General features: G+C 42.7%; 1 protein-coding gene across 1 annotated transcript in view; it reads right to left on the bottom strand.

Annotated features, from left to right (window-relative positions):
• Window positions 1-2,106: 2,106 nt before the first annotated feature.
• Window positions 2,107-23,974, bottom strand: part of LOC142964717 (protocadherin-1-like) — a 159,978-nt gene continuing 138,110 nt past the window's right edge. Inside the window, exon 4 of the mRNA XM_076105205.1 lies at window positions 2,107-2,534. Within this exon, the coding sequence (XP_075961320.1) occupies window positions 2,107-2,534 (428 nt within the window). The remainder of the gene's footprint in view (window positions 2,535-23,974) is intronic.

The raw sequence follows: 23,974 nt of genomic DNA on the forward strand, positions 1-23,974 counted from the left end.
TTGTAATCAAGAGTTTCCTCGCCGCGCTGTGTGAAGAGGGTGTTAGTGGACTTGAAGCATGTACAGGTTGTCATTAATCCTGCGTTTCAGTGAGACGGCAGCACCGCGGGAAGCGGCGCCCACCTCCTCCCCCGCCTCCCCCACCCCCACCGCCGCACAGAGCTAACAGGTTTAATAAATACTTCTGCTAAACGCCGAACGGCTCGGCCTCACACTGAGGAGGTAAAGAGGTGGGAAGTAATGAGAGACACTGACCGGAGAGCTCACAAACGCAGCGGGAAGAAAACATTCAGCACAGTTTTACACAAACAGACACTCGAACGCCACAGCTGGGATGTGAAGAGGGTTCAACCTGCAGGACTGTCAGAGGGACAAACATGAAAATACAACTGATTCATGGTCCCCAGAGGATGAAACCTAACGACTTCCTGATCTTTCCTCTTTGCACGGCCGTCCAATAGGATGAAATTAATCGCAAGTATTCATGGTCCCCAGAGGATGAAACCCTTTTGATTTAAACGACCTCTCGGCTTTCCTCTATCGCCACATTCAGGACAAACTTTTGCATTTTTATCTTTAACGACCAGGAAACCTAAAAGAAAACGTTTGCATCGGATGATATCAATGATTTCATCACTTGTTGGTTTAGTCTTAAAAAAGAGATTTAAAAGTGATTCATGCGCGTCACAGTTTAAGACTAAGGTGCTGTTTTTAAATCTTGGTCCATGTCTTAAAAAAAAACAAAATATTCTGTGTACACATCAACGAAGCTGGAACCAACGAGTGTTTGACACTTCTGCTTGATTTAAGGACTTAAACTGTTTGTTTTGTTTTGTTAGTAGATGCATAGTTTCAGCTCTCGAATTAAATTGTAATCGTAATATCGTTAAATGATCATTTTTTAAAGGGAAAACCAAAGTAAATATGTTTTCATGAGACTCTTTTTGGATAGTTTTCTGTGAGGATAAATTTCACTGTCACACACTTTCATGTTAAGTATATTTTATGGTAAACTACTGACAAGAGCATTGACAGTGTAATCGCTACTTGGACACTCAGCGCTGGCCGATCCACTGACTGAACCCTTCTGAATGAATCGATATCGGTGCAGCTCAAATGGTTTTTGCCCCCTCGTGAACCCACATCGAACCGTTGTAGAGGAGAGAAACAAAAATAATAACAAAACTCGGCACCGTCGGTGATGCTCAAGAGTCCAGGTTCCTGCAGTGTGATGTGAACGCCGCGGCGCCGCTTCTCTGTACATGCGGAGGTTTTCAGTCCATCAAGATGTTACATGAAGACGGATCCACACGGTCGGCCACAGCAGCTTCCTCTGTCACTGTCTGGAGTATTTACAGCTCTGTACACTGACAGAACAAGAGAACAAGAGAGACCTCTTCACGGCTAAAGAAAAGAAGAAGAACAGACCTGAAGAGTTCTCAGCTCCGGAGGTTTGGAAAACAGCCGCACTTCACGTCTCACGACAAGCTGCTCCTGATAGAAACGAACCCGGTTGATTTGATGCAACTCGGCTCAAAAGTGTTCTTCCCGGAGTCGACAGAGAGAAATAAAAACGGAAATCCAAAAAATATTCAGGATAGATAGCGTTACACAGTATACTTAAGTAGGATTTACAAATAGTTCTTCTCCCCCGAAGGTGTTTTTTTTTTAAAATCTTTTTCTGTTCCAACACAGCAACAAAAGCCTAAAGCACAAAAATCCAACTCAAATACGTGAGTAGCTAAATAGTTTCCCATTAAATTATCACAACGAAGTGGTGTAGTTTACATTCCTTCCGCAGCAGCAGGAGCCGCGTGTTTTTATCTTCCATTGATTTGACTTCATTTTATCTTACATGTGATTGGTTTCTAAGAGGGGGGGGGGGGGGGGGGGGGGGCGTGGTGGGTGAGTGTGGGCAGATGGTCTAAAGCCTTGTACGGTGGATGCAGTTATAAAAAAGGAAGAAGGGGAGTTGGCGCCGCAGCAAAGTGACGAATAGGCACAGGGGGGGGGGGGGGGCGGCAGTGTGGTGGGCGGGGGGTGGCGAGCAGCAACGGGCGGATGACGAAGGGCGTAGAGGTTGTTTTAAGGTGGAGAGCCGTGCACTCACAGGTAGATCTCCCTCTTGGAGGTCTGGCCGGTCGGAGTGGTGGCAGAGTGATACTCCACCGCCTGGCTCAGCGGGATCTCCTCCAGTCCACAGTCTTTACCGGACGAGTCTCCGACCCCCGGGTAGGCACTGCTGTAGGGCGTCATGAACCGCATGTTGGCCACTTTGGAGCCGCCGACGCCACCGCCGCCGCCGCCTGTCCCGCGCTCCTCCGTCAGGGGCTTGGGGCTGCCGTTGGCCATCAGCTGCTCCTGCCCGTCCATCTCCTGGTAAGGCACAAAGGTGGAGAGCATGGGGGCTTTCATGGACACCTTGTGGGTGGGGGAAGGCTCGCCGGGCATCCAGCAGGAGTCGGAGTGGCCAAACTCGGTGCACTCGTGGGTGCAGTTACCGGTCATCGCCACGTCGGGAAGAGGCCTGAGGTCTGCAAAGAGGAAGACAAAGAAAGGATGAGCGACGTGGAGGCAACAGTGGAGGATAAAAAGCTCAGAGATGAAGATGAAGATTGGAGCTCTAGTAGTGTCAGCGGTCCATAATATGTCATTATTCTGTGTATCTTCAGTTCTCAGACTCCTATCAAGAAAAAGTGGGAACTGATCATCACGTTATCCAAATAACGTATCCTCATACAACGGTTCGTACTATATCCTACGAAAAGTTACTCCTCAGTTTTTGTGCGTTTTCCTCTGAAATCGAGCAACACGTGACAATTCATGCTCGTTACATGAATATAGTCTTTTCAAAATAAACTTCAGTCATCACAGGAAACTTAGTTAGGTTGAAACAACTAAACTACTTAGTTAGGTTGAGACAACCAAACTACTTAGTTAGGTTGAGACAACTAAACTACTTAGTTAGGTTGAGACAACCAAACTACTTAGTTAGGTTTAGACAACTAAACTACTTAGTTAGGTTGAGACAACTAAACTACTTAGTTAGGTTGAGACAACTAAACTACTTAGTTAGGTTGAGACAACTAAACTACTTAGTTAGGTTTAGACAACTAAACTACTTAGTTAGGTTTAGACAACTAAACTACTTAGTTAGGTTGAAACAACTAAACTACTTAGTTAGGTTGAGACAACTAAACTACTTAGTTAGGTTGAGACAACTAAACTACTTAGTTAGGTTGAGACAACCAAACTACTTAGTTAGGTTTAGACAACTAAACTACTTAGTTAGGTTGAGACAACTAAACTACTTAGTTAGGTTGAGACAACTAAACTACTTAGTTAGGTTGAGACAACTAAACTACTTAGTTAGGTTGAGACAACTAAACTACTTAGTTAGGTTTAGACAACTAAACTACTTAGTTAGGTTTAGACAACTAAACTACTTAATTAGGTTTAGGAAAATATCATTGTTTTGTAAAATAACTGTAGAAGTGTCATTACTGAAGTGAGAAAGTTACGTGACAAAAACATCAATGTTGACTTCTTGTTTCACACGAGGAACGAACAGCGGTCTGCTGACTGAAGGATTGCTGTTTGTTGGACCCATAAAGTGTGTGTTAGTGGTCTTCATATCTCCTCTTTCAAGCTTACGTGGATAACATCTAAAGAAATTGTGGGATATCTACAAATTACTGTCCATTATTTTTCTTCGGTATATCTACAAATGCTTTATGAGACCAGCCTGGTCTAAAAGTCTTCTATTTGTCTCTATTTATTGATATCGATGTTCTTTGTTTTTGTGTAGTCTTGTGAATGGATGTGTGTTTGTGGTTCGGTTAAATGACCGGCTGCAGAACAATTTCCTTTAAGATGTGAAGACTTAAAGTTGACTGTAAACACAACTGTATTCGACAGAATACAGATAAAGGTATCCAGTCTCAAACATTGGTATTTTTTCTCTGTGTAAATGTTACTTTAGTGCCCTAAAAACCAACAAACCTGAGAGAGCAGATTCACAGTTCAGCTTCATATTGTCTGGCTGGCAAGAGTCTTGAAACAGGATCAGATGATTTAAAGGAGGCAAAAAAAGAGAGAAACGCACTCAGATTCGTTAAGACGTTAATTATTTCGCACAATTAAAAGAAAAATAACAACACTGTCGCTGCTTTATTCTGCACCTGCAAGAAATGACACAGAAGATGCTTCAAAATTGATTTCTGTCTTTTTTCAAAAACATATTGATTGTTATGAATATTAAGGGTGTGAGATAGTCTTTACTCTCTCATGTTGGTTTTGTAGGAGCTTTAATCCTGAGACATGCAGACGGACAGAAAGCGAGTTCGCATTTAAAGAATCACAGCTTCGAATGGAGAAAGGTCAGAGATGGAAGCAGAAATATCAATGCGTATGCAGAGAGTAACCTTTCTTCTGTGCGTGACATTAGATCATTCTTTGATACTGGAGGCTGGTGGGGGGGGGGGGGGGCGGGGGGTACCGGTCCTCTCGGGGAATGGCGCTTTATCCCAAAATGCCCTCTGCTTCATGCATAATTTAAATTCATTGCCTCCTTTTTTTGGCAAAAGGCGCTACAGTCGGCTTTTCTGTCTGTTTGCGGGTTGATGTGAGCGTTCTAATCCCGGGGAGTGCTGAGCAGCGACCGCTCCCCTCCACACATTCTCACGGCCGCCGCCGCTGCCGTGGATTTTAGTTTTTTAAGCACTTCCCATGCAAAAAGCAAGGTGCTTGCAGAAATGTTAAGTCATGTGCGAGTGTCTGCTGAGTTCAGAGCGGCTGTTTAATAAGTGCTTTGCCTCTAAACGTGGTGTCAGCAGGAGGCTTATAAAGCACGGACGCCCTCAGAGCTGCTCGGCTCAACAAACAACAGAGAAAAGACTCGGCGGCCAAGTTCAGCTGGACCGCAGCCCGGAGGCCGACTTGGTCCAGCAACAACCAAGACCTCTGACTCCCGACTCTGTGTCTGTGAGTACGAGAGAGGCCTCCAGCTGTTGGCTTAGTTTAACATTCTGCAACATTCTTAGGTTCTTCAGTATGTATTGTGTGACTGCTGCTCATAGCTTCAGACATTAAATACTTTCTTTCTGTTTATTATCTAGACATTATTCTGACTCATGTGTTTCACTGCTCATACTTTCATTCTGGTCTGTTGTCTTTCAAGCTGCTCCTGTTTCTTTCTTACTGCTCCGATTCATTTTTACCTTTTTTTACGTATTCTTGTACATAAAATAAGAAGATGTACAAAGTGTTTGTACTGAAGCTGATGAATCCGAACTAACCAAAGTCACACAATAACACAAACTAACCGATGGAGTTGACGGTAGACCGGCTCACGTTCATCATTATGTGGATTATATTTCGTGGGCTATCTACAAATTACGGCGCATTATTGTTTGCAGATGTTGCTGCAAATCCTGGATGAGAGCAGCCAATTCCTGCTTTCCAAAAGATTAAATTACAGTTTTTGTGAATGGAGTCTGGTGTCTTTAAAGAGAGCCGAGCTAACAGAGAGGTTCAAATATTCAGAATATAGCGTTCACTGTTTAAAATACGTCCACAGTAGTACATTACTTTGCTTTACCTGACTATGGAGAAGATCCTCATACAAACACACCTCTAAACCCATCGAAAACATCTGGGAGTATCCACCACTAGAGCCAAATACCAACCACCACGATAAGTGCACTAACACCTGATCGACTTGCTCTGATCTCGAGGTTCTGTTTTCTGGAGATTCGCTGAATCAAAACCAGTTTTAAGACTGAATTTGTGGATTTACCACAAATCAAACTGGTATTCCAGCACATTCAGACTGGGACAGATGCCTCGCCCTGAGGCCACTGAGCACATCCATCACATCATGTCTGCCTTTCAAGTCTTTCCATCAGCTTTTTCTAAAGGCTTTAGAATCCGTGAAAACGTGTCTTACTCTGTATTATCTGAGCATCCTTCTTCTCGCTCACCTTCCTCAGTTCAGTTTACACTCTCCTCTCTGTTTATGTTTGTCACTTATACGAGCAGCGTCTTTCTCTGGGGAGCCATCTTTGAACAGCTGATGTTTACGAGAGGAAGAGGAGGGAAACAGGCTGATGTCATCAAACATGTTGCTTCAGTACAACCTGTCTGCTCCACGACTCAATGTGTCACTGAGACAGAACAAAAACTAAATAAATATACATATGATAATATGTATATTTAACTCAAACGTATCATTCTCACCAAGATACGACTCAAGTTCTCACACTTTTATCTCCAATTGCTTCCTCTTTTGTCATATTTGTAACATCTCTTATCTCTTCCTGCTTAAGTCAGATTTTTCACAATAAAAGCCTTCTAGCGGTTCTAAGGGCATAATCACGCCCATCCCTGGCACAATTTTATTGCGCAACACCTGCAAGTAGTGGTGAGTTTCGGTCGAGACTTTTTCTAAATAAACTATTGAATGAAAACAGTTTGGTCAAAAAGAGATGTTGCACAGAAAAAAAGAACCTTTGAGAAGGTTCACTGTAAATAGGAAGTGGATGTTGTCATAGTGGCGTCACCTTTTGGTTTGTGGACTGCCGTTTTGAAGCCTTCAGTTCGGCATTTAGGCCGTCGCCATCTTGTTTTTTTGCAACCAGAAGTGACACAAAGAAGGTGACGCTAAGTAAAACTAAACGCTGAAGAATAGAAATTATCTTTCATGAAAGGAGTAAAGTTGTGATACAACTCCCATAGCCGTATACGTCTCTGGTAGAGACCTGTCAATCACCGTGTAGCCCCGCCCTAAAGCATCCCCTGCTTTATGGTCTGTTTGACTCTAAATGGACCATAATGTACTAAATGAACATCATGCTGTATTGAAGAAGACTTGAAACTAGATATTGAGACCATAAACTCATGTTTACAATGTTTACTGAGGTAATGAATCAAGAGAGAAGTAGAGTAATTTTCTCATAGACTTCTATACAACCAGAGGAGTCGCCCCCTGGTGGACACTAGAGAGAATGCAGCTTTAACACGTGAAGCTTTGACTTCTCTCTTCTGAAACACAGGTTGATGTCTGGGATTAACTCGTGAATGATACATGCCAGCCCTTTGAGACACTAGGAGGCTTTTAATATGAAACATATGGCCACACTACAGCAGGAAGTAAAAGCTTGACAGAAATTAGAAAAGACAAAGTAGAAGTGGCAGGAATAGGTTTTAGCCTGGTGTGACTCTGTTGTTGTGCTGACTGAATTAGTGCTGTGGAAATATACCTTTGAATGAGTTAATCAAGACAAGAGGTAAACAAGGAGGAAGTGTTGAGACTTAAAACACAGAACCAGATCGGAAAATAGGAACAGGTCTTACAAAAGAGTGATCAACTGGAAATAATATGTCTCTGATAGAAATACAAGCAAACAAAGGCCTGACTTGACTCGATATATAACAACTGGTTAAAAACCAGAGCGGAGTCAAATCAGAGTTCGACCCTCGTTCGGGCCGTCGGCACCGATCTGTAGCTCTAATCACAGAGTTTAGCGTCGGGCTGATGGGGGTCGTGTTCGTCCTAATTAAGCACAATAACTAATTGTCTCTGGTTTGAGATGAAGCTAATTGGCGAGCATGATGAGGGGGTTTGAGCGGATTGTGGCTAAGATGTAAGATCAATAACGGGGGTTTGGCTAATAAGGCCTTCCTCTGGTGATGGACATGAGTCACTACTCACCTCGAGCCCACATCATCATCATCAAAGGAGAGACGGAGATGAGATGCTGATGAAGCAGTTCTTACTGCTGCTGACCCTCATTAGTGACTGAAGCAAAAACATCGTCATCGTCTGAGAACTTATTTTTACCTCAATTAGATACAGACTTTGATTTAAAGTGTCCTCTACTTTACTTTAATATTGATGTGATTAATGTAATGATTGTTTTCTTTTGACATCTTGATCTGTTGTGATAACATTAATGTGGCCTCTTCATCTGCACTCAAGTTCTTCGCTGAAATTTTGAAAGTAGGCTTCAGAGGATCGACCTCATTGATGAACTTTCTCTGGTGTTATTGGTGTTGGTTCAGGTTCACGCTGAATCTTTGGCCACTAGTTGTAGTCCCGATGGAAGGCATGTTTATTAGTAGTAGTCCTTTTTTTAACGCATTATCTAAAAGATTTTTCACTATTTCCACAATGTGGATGAGGGCTTTGAATCAGATTGGTCGCCCTTATTTATAAAAGGTATACGGACGAGGAGGTAGAGGGTGAACCAGCTGAAGAAAAAGGTTTTATTTCTCTGTGGGTTCTTTCCATAATCTCGTCACACACGTATAATAACTGAGCCTCTCAGTAGCAACAACGAGCACTTTCAGTTGACATAGCGTCACGTTGACGCTGCTCAGTTCATCTTGCAGCACATTTAGCGGCGGCCATCTGCAGCGTTCTCCCTCAAAACTGGACCAAATTAAAAAATACTCGTCACTTACACACAAAACTCAGGAAAATAAGTTACTCTTTAACCTTAACTAAGCGTTGGAGTTTCCTAACCCTCACCGTACCTTAACCATAAAAAAGCTAACTTGGCTAAAAACAGCAAGTGTTTCGAACTGAACTGCGAAACATTATTTTCTGGCAATTACTGCAGCGTGCAGGTTCAACCAACCGCTTTAAGTTTTCACTTTCCTCCATTTACAACCGGCGCAGTATAAAGGTTCTTCACTTCCTGCCCTCCATCTGAATTGTGCGCGTCATAATAGTCACGTGAATGCAAACAAGCTATTGGATGCCATGAGAGAGTCACATGACAGAAGTGTCGGCAGCTTTCTCACCAGTATTTAAGGGAAGTTTGAGAAAGTTCTGAGTCAACCCACCGGAGGAGGACACCGCTATCTCTCTCCGGCGGTTCCCTCGGCTGTCGGAGGGGCCGTAACGTTGAATTCAAGGTTGCCTCTATTAGTCAGGGCTGTTTAAAATGGAGGAGCCCTCCTGAGTTTTTTATCTTTTTATTTTATTTTATCTGCACTCCTGAGTTCCAGTTAACCCGGGGGGACCCTCGCTCGCCCCGACGGCCCCTCTCTCTCTGCATAATACACTCGGCTACCTTGGTCACCATTTTTCCGGTCAAACTAATTAGATTTCAGAGCGGCTCGCTCGGGAAGATGTCAGCGGTATGAAATGGAAATAATTTCCAGATGAGTGTCTGACATTCTACGCTGTCGACTAAAGCAAAGAGCCCAGTCGGATCCTCCCTCTCTCTCCCTCTCTCTCCCTCTCTCTCCCTCCCTCTCCCCTTCCTCCCTTTTAGTCTCAGAGATATATGCTAAACCCTCGTGCTCCTCTTCTCTCTGGCTGATAAATGGAAGCCAATGTACACAAAAGAGAGCTTCTTTTTCTGCTTCCGCTTGAAGTGTTAATGTGTTTAATTACTTTGAAGCTCGTTTTGTGTGTGTGTGTGTGTGTGTGTCTGTGAGTGTGTGTGTGTGTGTTAAAGTTGCAGCAGGATAAAAAAGAACTTCAATTAATGACTTTTTCTCCGTCGATGACAATGACTCTAATTTATCTGATAGGAACAATAGAGGAGTGAGAGGAGGTGCAGCTCAAAGACATCAAGAACAGCGTTCTGCTGCTTCCCCCGCGGCAATCAGCGGTGACGCCAACAACCACCCACAGACACACACACACAGACACACACACACACACAGACACACACACAGACACACACAGACACACACACACACAGACACACACACAGACACACACACAGACACACACACACACAGACACACACACACACAGACACACACACAGACAGACACACACACACACAGACACACACACACAGACACACACAGACAGACACAGACACACACACACACAGACACACACACAGACACACACACAGACAGACACAGACACACACACACACAGACACACACACAGACAGACACACAGACACACACACTCACACACACTCTCACAGACACACACACTCACAGACACAAACACACACACTCACAGACACACACACAAACACACACACAGACAGACTCACACACGCTCACAGACACACACTCACACACACACACACACACACTCACACACATACACACTCACACACACACACACTCACACACACACACACACACACTCACACACATACACACTCACACACATACACACTCTCACAGACACACACTCTCACAGACACACACACACACTCTCACAGACACACACACACACATACACACACACACACACAGACACACACACACACACACACACAGACACACACACAGACACACACACTCACAGACACACACACACTCTCACACACACACACACACTCACAGACACACACTCTCACAGACACACACACATACACACACAGACACACACACACACAGACACACACACACTCACACACACAGACACACACACACAGACACTCACACACACAGACACACACACTCACAGACACACACACACTCACAGACACACACACTCACACACACACAGACACACACACTCACAGACACACACACAAACACACACACTCACAGACACACACACACACAGACAGACACACACTCACACACGCTCACAGACACACACACACACATACACACTCACACACATACACACTCTCACAGACACACACTCTCACAGACACACACACTCTCACAGACACACACACACACACTCACAGACACACACTCTCACAGACACACATACACACACACACTCACAGACACACACACTCACAGACACACACTCTCACAGACACACACACACACATACACACTCACACACACACGCTCACAGCAGCGTGAAGCGGTCAAATATGACTGTCCAGGAGCAGCTGCTGTGTTATTGTTCCTGATGTCGCTCCGGGCGGTTTTCTCGGCTCTCGGCCGTTGATCTCAAACACAAAATGCTACAAATACAAACTTTGGTTTTCTTGAGACGCAGTTTCGATCTGATGTCCGGAGGTTCAACCCCAAAAAGAGTTTATTAATCAGATGAAGCGCAGGAAACACAGGAAGTCTTCTTCAGGTCAGAGACTGTGAAACAACTTCTGCTCGATTGTAACGTTCAGACTTTAAGATTTTAAATTCTAGTGGAGATTCCAACGTTTCCAAAGATATTAAATATGCACGGTTGAAATTTGGTGAAAATGTTAAATCATTCCAGACTCATTTTGAATCAGAAACGTTTGACTCTGGAAACAGGTTGAAGCTTCAAAGAAGAACGATACGTGAAGTTATTAGAACATATATCTGTCATTTTAAAACATGAGCTGTGGAAGCGCTATTCTGTCATTTTGTGATAAACCAACGAGGAAAGAATCAGAGCGAGGAACAAAGTAGATACCTTCGTCAGAGAGTGAATTATTTTGGATTTGTAAAAACGAGAAGTGGGGGGGGGGGGGGAGGAAGAGGGTAGTTTTGACTTCTGAAAACATCAAATGTAGATGTTTGGAAGAAAGGATTTCATCTTCATCGCTCTCTCTCCTGCTAATTAGTGAAAGAACAGATGACATTTAAATATCTGTAATTCTCTTTTTCTTCTCCTCTCTCCTTCTCCTCTCTCTGAGATGAATCTATGTCTCCATTTCCTTCATTTTCTGCCAAACCAGAACCCCCCCCCCCCCCTCCTCTCTTTTTCCTGTCTTCTTTCACTCTCCTTTCACTCCCCCCTCCTCTCCCCCCTCGTCCTCTTTCCCAGCTCTGTGTCGATTAATTAATTGCCGGCTAATTTAATTTCTCAAAAAGTAATAACTTGTTTAAGCATGAATAAAGACTGACAAGGCAAAGTTCTAATCTGACCGAAGTTTAATTAGAGCCGGCAAGGTTTCCACACTGGGGGGGGGGGGGGGGTCAGAGAGAAAAAGAGAGGGGAGGGGGGAGGAATAAACACGTAAACTGAAAACCACTTGTGTTTGGTTTCCTGGCAAAAAAAGCTTTATAATCTGTATTTCCTTCCTGGGAGGTGGACAATGATCTGTGGTCACGGTTAGCCTAGCTTAGCATAAAGACATCCAGCCCGCCTTTTTTCCAAGATGACACCCACCATCCCCTCGTTGACTCGTAATGTGTCCCGTTTGTTTAACTTTTACACAACCGGGAATAAAATAAAGAAACATTTTATGGTTTTCGGGGGAGTTTTGTGAGTTTTGTGTGCAGCTTCCTGAAGTCATTAGTCAGATCTGGTCTCATGCATCATGTAGAGTGAACCTGTGCTCAGCCACGGTGTAGTTCACGGACCACGTTCGACCCAGTTAGATCTGAAGTGGACCGGACCAGTGAAACCATTTCATTCAGGCTACGACTCCGTACACCTGCCAGCACATCGTTAATCTTCTCTCTTCTCAGTCGTCCTTGCGAGTTCTGTTTTACTCTTCGCCGCGATGAGTTTTAATAGTGGAGCTGAACGTCATATTCAGGAGCAGCACCGAGGAGCGGGTCCATTTCTCTTGGAGAAACCGACACTCTGAGTTCAATTCTCTCCTTTTTTGACATTTTCCAGCAGCAGCTTGTGGATAAACGGTGCCTTCAGTGTCTGTAGTCTGTATGTGAGCATGTGGAATCTACTCTCATTCCAGCTCCTCACACACGGACTCTTCTTCAGGCTCCGTGGCTCTCTAAAGCACTCGGTGGTCCAGCGGACGGTCGCGGTTGAGTTCACGTTTAGGCAACAAAACCTCTTCGTCAGGATTAGAAAAAACATCCAGTTTGGGTTTCAAATAAGAAGTTAACAACGAAACAATAGTACGGAAATCATGGAACAAATATCACTTTGGGACACGAACACCGGTCTCCTGGTTGAAAGTCCTGTTTGTTTGATCCACTCACCTTCCCTCACAAGTAGCAGACAGATAAGAACATTTTAGAATTATTGACTTCTCTGCACTTTAACAGCCTTCCAGCGGGCCGGATCCGACCCTTCGGCGTGCAGCTTCTGGCCCTCAGGCCGTATGTTTGACATCCCTTGCTCTAGACAGTGTTGGCATTACATTAGTCTTTGTGTACAGAATAAACCTTTTTAGCTCCTAACAGGCTAGCTGTTTCCCCCTGCTTCCAGTCTTTATTATTACTGATTCTGATCTTTTCAGACTCAAATACACGCATGAATGGTACTGACTCACTGGTGCTCTAAAATAATACATGTTTAAAAACTGTGCAGACACTTCTGTTTATTCTTCTATAGCTTTAGTCTCCAATATATCAAATTATAACTTTGACCTGCCAGTGCCCGGTGTATGTGTGAGTGTGTGTGTGTGTGTATGTGTGTGTGTGAGATGTCATTAAAGATGCTGAGGAACATAGTGTTTGCTTTGAATGCACAGACTGACCTGAATACAGAAGCTGCAGCTCATGTGCGTCTGTTTAAAGAAAGATTCACACTCTCATTTCTTCCACAGACGTCTCACTCCATCTCACCTCAGACGTCTCACTCCGTCTCGCCGCAGACGTCTCACTCCGTCTCGCCTCACTCCGTCTCGCCACAGACGTCTCACTCCGTCTCACCTCAGACATCTCACTCCGTCTCACCTCAGACGTCTCACTCCGTCTCACCACAGACGTCTCACTCTGTGTTTTTTCAGTCAGACGGTGTTCACATCCGATTGGTTAAGGTGATTTTCTTTTCTTCTCTTGTTTACTGAGAGAAACGACCAACGCAGTCGGCCAACGATTGTATTAGATTCTCATTTATGTTTTATGTATTTGGACGCTTGTTGCCAGATTTAAGTGCACGCTACATTTACTCTGCAGACGAAGTCTCCCTCAGTGCAGAAACGCAATGTGGAGGACGCTAGATTCTCTAGAATGAAATATGATGTTTGTGAAGAAAAATGTCACGAACGTCCTCCTCGTGCTCAGTTTGACTTCCTGTCAGAGCGTCCTGTCCTGTGAGGAGGGATGTGAAGTAAAAAGGAAAACAATGGAGGGAATAATAATAATAATAAAAGCAGAATGATGGGCTTCTTGAGTCTATTATCTTCTCACGTGTGGACGTCTTTGTGTCTCTATGAGGACACTTGAGAGTCCATTTTCTTCTCCATGAAGACACCTGAGACAACGCTGGTGTCTCAGGTGTTCACATGGAGACAAGAGGCCATAGCTGTCTACACGTATTCATATATATATTTCTTTTTAAATGCATATTTTCCTGTGTTTTGGCCTCTTTGTTAGAAACAGGTGTATTAGTCTCCTCTCCTTGGTTTAATATCTCGTATCCTAGATGAAGACTTCCTCCTCTTTGTCTTCAAACACCTTCTCCTGGATTAGTGATTTAGTTCTGTTATTGAGATTATCATTCATTTCAATTGTTTGATCTATTTTATTTAGTAATATCATAATAAAGTAAATGTCGGGTTAATAAACATATTTTATAGACAATACTTAAGGGACTTTAATGTGATGATATTTAAAGGCTGAATTTATGATTTGGGAAAGATGCTGTCACCTCTCTTTGTTTACAATCATCAGAAATAATCTTTAAATCACGTCTGAGATGAATAAACGTTACACGTCACCGTGTTTCCTGTTTGTGGCTCCAGATAAAATCCAGAAAACTTTCGTTCTCGCCTTTTAAAGGGTGAGACTTTCAAAGGGTGAGACTTTTAAAGGGTGAGACTTTCAAAGGGTGAGACTTTCAAAGGGTGAGACTTTTAAAGGGTGAGACTTTCAAAGGGTGAGACTTTTAAAGGGTGAGACTTTCAAAGGGTGAGACTTTTAAAGGGTGAGACTTTCAAAGGATGAGACTTTTAAAGGGTGAGACTTTCAAAGGGTGAGACTTTTAAAGGATGAGACTTTCAAAGGGTGAGACTTTCAAAGGATGAGACTTTTAAAGGGTGAGACTTTCAAAGGATGAGACTTTCAAAGGGTGAGACTTTCAAAGGGTGAGACTTTTAAAGGATGAGACTTTTAAAGGGTGAGACTTTCAAAGGGTGAGACTTTTAAAGGGTGAGACTTTTAAGCAACAGTCAGAGCGAATGGCGTACTTTATAATATTCAATGTGTTTGGAAAACAAAGGGGGTGTGGTTATCTGTCTCTGTGGACATATTTAGTCTCTGCTCTCTCTGGACAATACTTCATATCTCGGGAAAAAAATCTTAAAATTCCACAAACAGCGAGCCACACTGAGGCCTCGTGTGGTGGAACTGTACCATGTGACCACATCTGATGGACTTTAATGTTCCCGCTGAGACGGAGAGACGAGACTCTGACTCTACAGAGCTGTCAACGTTGTTTTCTGTGCATCAAACAATCAGTAACGTTGTTCCTGTCGCTCGCACACTTGAGCATCAAACAGGAAGCTGAGACGGTAAACCAAACTCCGTGACCCCCCCTCCTCCAACTGTAAATAACATCAACCAACCGGAACGTAGAAAATAAATAAATAATAATAAATAATGTGAGAATCCTGCAGATCAGATCTGAAAAAAGGACAGAATTAGCGTCGAGGTGAAATAAATCTGCACGGTGAAAGAAACGCCAAGCAGTAAATTATTAATAGTCCAGAGGAAGAAGAAAAAAAGATCACACACCGACACACGCTCACACACACACACACGCTCACATACACACACACGCTCACACACACACACACACACACTCGCACACACACACACACGCTCACACACACGCACACGCTCACACACACGCACACGCTCACACACACGCTCACACACACACACACGCTCACACACACACACACGCTCACACACACGCTCACACACTCGCACACACACACACACGCTCACACACACACACACGCACACGCTCACACACACACACACGCTCACACACTCACACACTCGCACACACACACACACTCGCACACACACACACACGCTCACACACACACACACGCTCACACACACGCACACGCTCACACACACACACACGCTCACACACACACACACGCTCACACACACACACACGCTCACACACACACACACGCTCACACACACGCACACGCTCACACACACGCACACGCTCACACACACACACACGCTCACACACACACACACGCTCACACACACACACACGCTCACACACTCGCACACACACGCTCACACACTCGCACACACACACTCGCACACATACACTCACACTCACACACTTGTACTTACACCCCTGTGTAATCGGCCTACTATGAAGGAAAAATTCAATTATCCTACAAAAGTGAATAAATTTGCAGCGTCGCAGCCCCGTGGCTGTAGCTTCTCCTGCCATTTCCCAGGATGCATTTGAGGATCGGGGGTGAAGGGGGGGGGGGGCTTATTAATGGTTCTGTCTATCTGTCTGTCTGTCTGTCTGTCTGATGTTCCAGTTTTAAACCAACTGTTTCTGTTTCTGTCTCGTGAAAAAAAAGAAGAAAAATAGGACTCGATATCAAAAACTCAGTTAAACTGAATCGGACTGAATTAAACCCAAACTGAAACAAATAAATAGATAAAAAATCTGAATAAGTTTCCTCTGATAAATAAAAAACATGGAGTAAATATACTAGATGTATTAAGGGCAGTGGTGGGCCGTCAGAGCCTGCAAGGCCTTCTCTGCTGGCCTGAACAGAATCACAAAGTTATATCTATTTTATAATTTAATAATTGTTCTTAAATACACTACATGTATTATAATTTATAATAATATTTTCCCCATCATCTTATGTTCTCATTGCACAGCTACTGTCTTCCTCAGTTGCTCTGCTTCCAGTGCAGCTTGTTTTAAGTAGAGCTTTTATCCAATCAGATCTCACCTCTGTGTCTCTAGGTAAGAACAGAGGCCCGAGGCCTGCAGACTCACAAGTGAATCCATGTGCAGTTTAAGTGAATGGGGACGATGTTGTTGATTGTCATAGTGTTCAACCAATCAGATCTTTAGTTTGACATGTTGGGCGTATTCTTTGACGTGTCAGAGCTGCTAGCTGGCCTATAAGTACGTGATTGGTCAGTGGGCTAGCCTGACTTGTTGGGCGGTGACAATCCCAATATCTGCTGCCTCTGTGGAGCGGACATTTTCAGCCTCAAACACATTAAAACGTGTTCAAGAAATACAACTGGGGAGGCTCGACTGTCTTCACTGGCGACCATGAATCCAGAAGGACTTCTTACTGGAACTAAAACCCACGGATGTACTGAACAACCGTGAGATTAAACTCTTTATTAACAAAGAAAGGAGGATGGACTTTGTCTTTAAATAGTGAACAACAGCTCTGGTAAGTTAACTGCTCTTGTTTGTACATCTGCAGCAGCTTTAATATGCTTGTTTATAGATTGTGTTTTGTACAACTTGTTTTATGAAGATGGATTTGTGTTTGGTTTAATATGTGATAGGAACCATTGTTACGTCCTATGTTGCTCTGGGGACATATTTAGTTGGTGCCAGTGTTGGCAACTTGCGACTTTCTCACTAAATCTGGTGACTTTACAAACCCTCATGGAGACTTTATTTGTCAAAAGCCACTAGCGACAAATCTAGAGACTTGTTCTGGTGATGGAGAGTTTTGTGGTGCTGTGACTCTGACGTTAAAGCTCGTACGTTCTGCTCGGTGGTGAACGAGCAGCGGTGCTGCCGTGAGCCCCAAAGCTCTCACAGGTCAGTCTCACAGCAGCCTCACGCTGCAGTCAGAGAGGGGAGGAGACGCACTCTCTGCGTATTCATGTACCTGCACTCTGCAGTTAGTGTGTTTAAAGGTCTTGAGCTTCATTTTTACACGAAACAAACAATAACCGCATCTGTGCGTCATGATGAGGACAGCAGTGAAGGCCCAGGTATAGAATGCACGGCCCGCCACTGGTTAAGAGTAAAGTTTAAAGTATAATTAGCTGTATTACATGTACTAGATATATTAGTACTCACATGTGTGCATATTAGTACATATGTAACTATATAATAATAAAATGTATTCAAGGTAGTAGAGGTGATGTATTAGACATATGAGGTGATGTCATATGTGTACTACTACAGGTGTTCCAGTGGATGTACTACAGCTTCATGTAGTAAAAGTACTATTTAGTAGTATTTTAGCAGATAGACAGTAATAGGGAGGTGTATTGTACAACATGAACCACTACATGATATACATATTGGAGTTGCGAAAGTACTACATGTACTACTACAACATGAACAAATTAGAACATGTAGTGTAAAGTATTTATCGGTATCACTATATACACTTAATGTACTACGTTGAGTCAGATACTACAGAATATTCCCAATGTATTAGAGGTAGTATAGTTGCAATAGAGTTAATGTACTACATGAATAAGGTAGTAATGTGTGTGTTCCAGTGGATATACTAAAACTTTGTGTAGTAAATGTACTTCATGTTCTAGCAGATAAATATGTAGGAGATGTACAACATGTACTACAAAATACAATACATACTACATATAGTATCTGATGAACTACATGTACTTGTACTTGCATGTGCTCCAAAGGTACTATTAGATGTACAATATGTAGTGTATGTACATGTAGTACCAACATATGTTCTAAATATACAAATATATTTTTATCTGTATCAGTGCATATACTTCATGTATTAGGTTTATTAATACTTTGTATACAAACGTATTAGAGGTAATAAACTACATGAACAAGGAGGCAATATGTGACTTCGATGTAGTAAAATAGATTAGATACAGTATAAGTAATACATGTACTTGGAGTTGAATGTACTAAAAGTCTGAAGGCGTTTTTTAAAAAATATATTTGTATTAATTTACAAAGATTATGCGGCAAAAAAGTGTCAAAATATATTTATATAATAAATAAATAAATAAATCACTAAAGGCAACAACCAATCATGTTGTGCCAATCGGACATATTGAAAAAGTAAACTATCGCGTACAACAACTCAGAGGCTCCGTATTTTGAACCAAGACGGAAAACTTTATTACTCCTTTCAACCTTGACAAAGGCAGAGCAGATCCACTCCTTCCACCCGTACCTTTCACAATAAAAGCCCTAGACATGCTACTAACTGTTCACCAGATGGAACTCTAAAAAAGGCCTCGAGACAGAACACAAACCGTCTGAGATGATGATCCAGGACAAACTTTATTCTATTTCGGAGCAAAGTTAACCGTTTAATGTCGGACACGTTCGACATGCTGGATGCTAACGTGCTAACGTGTTAGCGTGACTCTCAGTCTTTCCGCTTCAGTTTACCAGTTTAGTGTGTTTTGTGTTTGTCAGCAGCAGCTTTTTCATATTTCCTCACCGATCGTTTTATGTCTTTTCATGACTCCGAACCGATTGTGCGTGCGTGGCTGTGACGACTGTCAGCCCGCTTCCTGTTTGATCCGGCGGTAGCGGCGTTCTGATTGATGGCGTTCTCATGTTGCCGCTCTCGCGGCTGAGCGACGCCGCAGACAGATTGATGCTGACGGCGAGCGACCAGAAAAAACCCCACATGTGACAGGCGTGTTGAGGAGGGCGGCGTTCAGGATGAATCGGGTGATTCGGATCTCTGGGGAAATCTATACTTGTTTATGCTACAAAGAAATGCCAGCATTGTTTTGTTTGTTTTATGTGCAGAAAGTGAAGGAGTGACGATGAATTCAATAAAAGAAACCTGGGACAAAAAATACATTTTTAAGTTATTAAACAAATATATATATATATATTTGTAATTAGTTTTAAAACGTCCTTTTTTATCCTCATTCGTGTCCATATTTAACAATTTAAATAAAATTAAAATAAAATAATACAAAAAAAACTGGAACAAAGGAAGAGAAGATTCATCCTCCGTCTCCTCATGGAAACACTGAAGCAAAACGAGGAACATAATAAATTTTAACGACCCTCCTTTTATATGTTTACTCGTGGATTCAGACGACACCAGAGATTTACATCAGAGCACATCCTTATTTCAACAGTGATATTTCCTTCTTCCTCACACTGAAGGGAAGCGGCTCTGAGGACTTTAAACTCGTCCTGAAAAAGGGAAACTGTGCAGAGGGATAATTTTTTTCATCCGAGGAGATGAGGAAGGCTCCAGATAAACTTCCCTGTCAGACTTTGTGTCACTTCGTACAGTGAGATGAAGTTTGCAGAAGATTCTTTTTTTATGGAGGAAATAAAGTGTGACAGACATTTTTTTCTTTGCCTTCTCGTGCTGGAAATCTAAAAGTAAAAACCCTTCAAACAGAAGTGGAGTCCGTTATTGTGCATCGAGGCTGCAGCTCGGCGATGCTGCTCTCTGGAGGAAAACTGCTCCACCAACTAAACTTCATGTGGAAAAACTGGTTCAGTGCAACTACAGCTGGTGAGAGAAGAAGTGACACTGCAGCTGCATAATGTAGAAGTCAGAAATAAAGTTTTACTACTGTATGTGGCACCTTTCTGGAACAGATGTCACAGAATTATTTATCGGCACAACGTACAACAGACTGATTTTAAATGTAATAATTACGTTAGAAATGACGAGAAAATGGCTTTTCTGGAGTGGGTCTGCTTTCTCCTTAAGTTTGAAGTCTGGATCACAAAACAGCCAACAAGTTCTTTGAGGTCAGAAGCTTGAAGCCCTGAAGGTGATAAAAGTATTTCTCCAATGAAGACATGTGTCTGACCTCGCAGAGCCCTGGAAATGAATCTTGTACTTGTACTTTGAAGCAACATCTGTGCACTTTTTTACTGAGAATAGGACCTGGTTCAAAAACCTTGAGATCAATAAATCCTCATGCAACAGTTGTTATGAAAGTTTCCTACAAAAGTCCTGCAACACGTGGCAGTTTATTTTCATAACATGCATGAAGTCTTTTCAAAATGAACTTTACAGGAAACTACTTAGTTAGAGAACTAAACTACTTAGTTAGGTTTAGAGAACTAAACTACTTAGGTTTAGACAACTAAAATACTTAGTTAGGTTTAGACGCCTAAACTACTTAGTTAGGTTTAGACAACAAAACTACTTAGTTAGGTTTAGACAACTAAACTACTTAGTTAGGTTTAGACAACTAAACTACTTAGTTAGGTTTAGACAACTAAAATACTTAGTTAGGTTTAGACGACTAAACTACTTAGTTAGGTTTAGACAACTAAACTACTTAGTTAGGTTTAGACGACTAAACTACTTAGTTAGGTTTAGATGACTAAAATACTTAGTTAGGTTTAGATGACTAAACTACTTAGTTAGGTTGAGACAAGTAGTTAGTGCATTCACAATAACTCAACGTTGTTCAAACGTTAATGTGCATATTCACAATATCTCCCAGCCTTGTTCAGTTGTAAACACGTAAAAGAAACACAATCTGATACCGCTAAATCAAAAGTTAGTGCATAACTCAACATTGTTCAGTTACGGTACGTATATAACACGTAAAGCTCACTTTTTCAGTTCATTCCCCGTCCACGAATCCCTCGAATTCTTCTTCTTCAGTGTCCGAATTGAACAGTTGGGCGAGTACGGCATCCAACATGCCCGGCTCCCTCTCGTCATTATCCGAGTCAATGTCGCTGCTATTGCCTGGCAGTTCAGTGATTATTCCTGCCTTCGTGAATGCTCGGACCACAGTTGAGACTGATATATCAGCCCAGGCATCCACGATCCATTGGCAAATAGTGGCATAAGTCGCTCGGCGCTGTCTCCCCGTCTTGGTGAACGTGTGTTCGCCTTCTGTCATCCACTGCTCCCACGCAGCTCGCAGTCTAGCTTTGAACGGCCTGTTGACACCAATATCTAGCGGCTGGAGTTCTTTAGTTAATCCACCCGGAATAACGGCAAGCTCCGAATTAGTTTTCTTCACTTGTTTTTTGACACCATCGGTGATATGGGCGCGCATGGAGTCGTAAATCAATAGGGACGGAGCTGTGTGGAAAAAGCCACCCGGTCTCTTGACGTAAATTTCTCTCAGCCACTCACTCATCTTGTCCTCATCCATCCATCCCTTCGAGTTAACTTTAATGACGACGCCGGCTGGAAAGTTTTCTTTTGGCAAGGTCTTCCTTTTGAAAATAACCATGGGTGGAAGTTTCTGGCCATTAGCCTGGCAGGCGAGAACTACAGTGAAGGATGACTTCTCATTCCCTGTGGTGCGTATAGACACTGTACTGGTCCCCGTTTTCTCCACAGTGCGATTCACGGGAATATCGAAGGTGAGTGGAACCTCGTCCATGTTGGTGATGTGCTCTGGCCGGATCTTCTTTTCAGTGATCTTGTTTTTGCAGTATGCGCGGAACGTGGCCAGCTTTTCTTGGTAATCTTTTGGCAGTTGCTGCGAGACGGTAGTTCGTGTGCGGATTGAGAGATTACGTCTTTTCATAAAACGAAAGCACCAAGAAGGACCGCCTTGAAATTCATCGATGTTCATGTCCTGTGCTAGCGCTGTTGCCTTCATTCGAATAGTGACTGTAGAGACGCTTCTACTTGCTGCTCTCTGTTCAACAACCCACTGTTCGAGTTTGTCCTCTAACTGTGGCCATCTCGCTTTGTTCCCTCGGAAACTCTTTTTAGTCTTCTTTACTTGGCACAGGTCATCTTCTTGCTTCCTCCACTTCCGTACCATTGATTCATTAATGTTGAATTCTCTCGCTGCTGCTCTATTCCCATGTTCGGCTGCGTAGCTGACAGCCTTGAGTTTGAACTCAGCGTCGTAAGCGTGTCTCTTGAAAGGTGCCATTTTGGGGTCTTTATACACACAAGTGGTGTTGGACTAGGAGTAAGCACAGTACCGGTGTTTACCGCAGTGCGGCTTTGTAGTTTACCAGTCGTACTGAAACATTTTGACAGAGCGCCGTGTACAACCAGTATGGATCAACCAATTAACCAATTGATCCATATATAAGGCGCTCCGGATTACAAGGCGCACTGTCGTTTTTTGAGAAAATTAAAGGCTTTTAAGTGCGCCTTATAGTGCGGAAAATACGGTACTTAGTTAGGTTTAGACAACTAAACTACTTAGTTAGGTTTAGACAACAAACCTACTTAGTTAGGTTTAGACAACAAACCTACTTAGTTAGGTTGAGACAACAAAACTACTTAGTTAGGTTGAGACAACTAAACTACTTAGTTAGGTTGAGACAACAAAACTACTTAGTTAGGTTTGGAAATAGATCGTGGTTTGTTTACTCTTCAGGATCTCAGTCAGACAGACGGCTCCACGCTGCTTTCTCTCGTTGAAGCATTAATTCATTAAATGACAGGAAATGATACAGAATAAAGCTAAAAACATTTGACTTTGACCTCCATTCGCCTACAGAAATGTATATGTGGTGAAACTACAAACTAGAATGACAGCCAGGAGTTCCTTTCCCCTCCATCTTTTCTCCATCGCTTCCTGTATTCTATCCTTCATCTGCTCATTTCTGTTTCCTACTTTGTTTCATTCTTTTTTCTTCATCTTTCTAAAACTGTGTTGCAGCTGCATCTCTCTTGGCCCTGATGTCCCATCAGCCTTTGTTCTTCCTCTCTGCAGCGTCTACAGCCGGCGGGGAGGAAGAAGGACCAGACCTGCTGACATCAAAGTTTACTCCACTACTTCATGTGAGTGTGTGTTTTATGAAAAAGTAAAGTACAGAGGGGGAGAGAAAGGTAAATATTCCAGGTAAAGTTAGGAAAAGAAGTAGTGCTCTGCCCGAAAAAACAGCGTGACAATGAAATGGAGCTGCAGTACTTGAACATAACCCTCAGTCTGTCTGCTGTCACCTGTCTGTCTGTCTGTCTGTCTATCTGTCTGTCTGTCTGTCTGTCTGTTGACCCTCATTTACCTGCATATGTTTTATATATTTTTAATACTTTGCATGCTTCCATGTTTTGTGCGTCTGACATATTTGTTTTTAGTTTCTAACAATGCAACATAATCTTGTCTCTAGTCCCTGTTTCTATTGAACATAATTGTTCTTCATTGTGTTGCATGACTTAATAGTACTTGACAATGTAGTATAAGAGTGTCCTGAATCATGTTTCTACTTATATTAATTAATATTCTCTCTTCTTTTTTTGTTTCTGCTTACTTTGTAAAGGATAAACAATTCAGAAATCTG

This window comes from Anarhichas minor, unplaced genomic scaffold, assembly GCF_050575085.1.
Source record: "Anarhichas minor isolate MPS153535 unplaced genomic scaffold, ASM5057508v1 ptg000031l, whole genome shotgun sequence".
Lineage (NCBI taxonomy): Eukaryota > Metazoa > Chordata > Actinopteri > Perciformes > Anarhichadidae > Anarhichas > Anarhichas minor.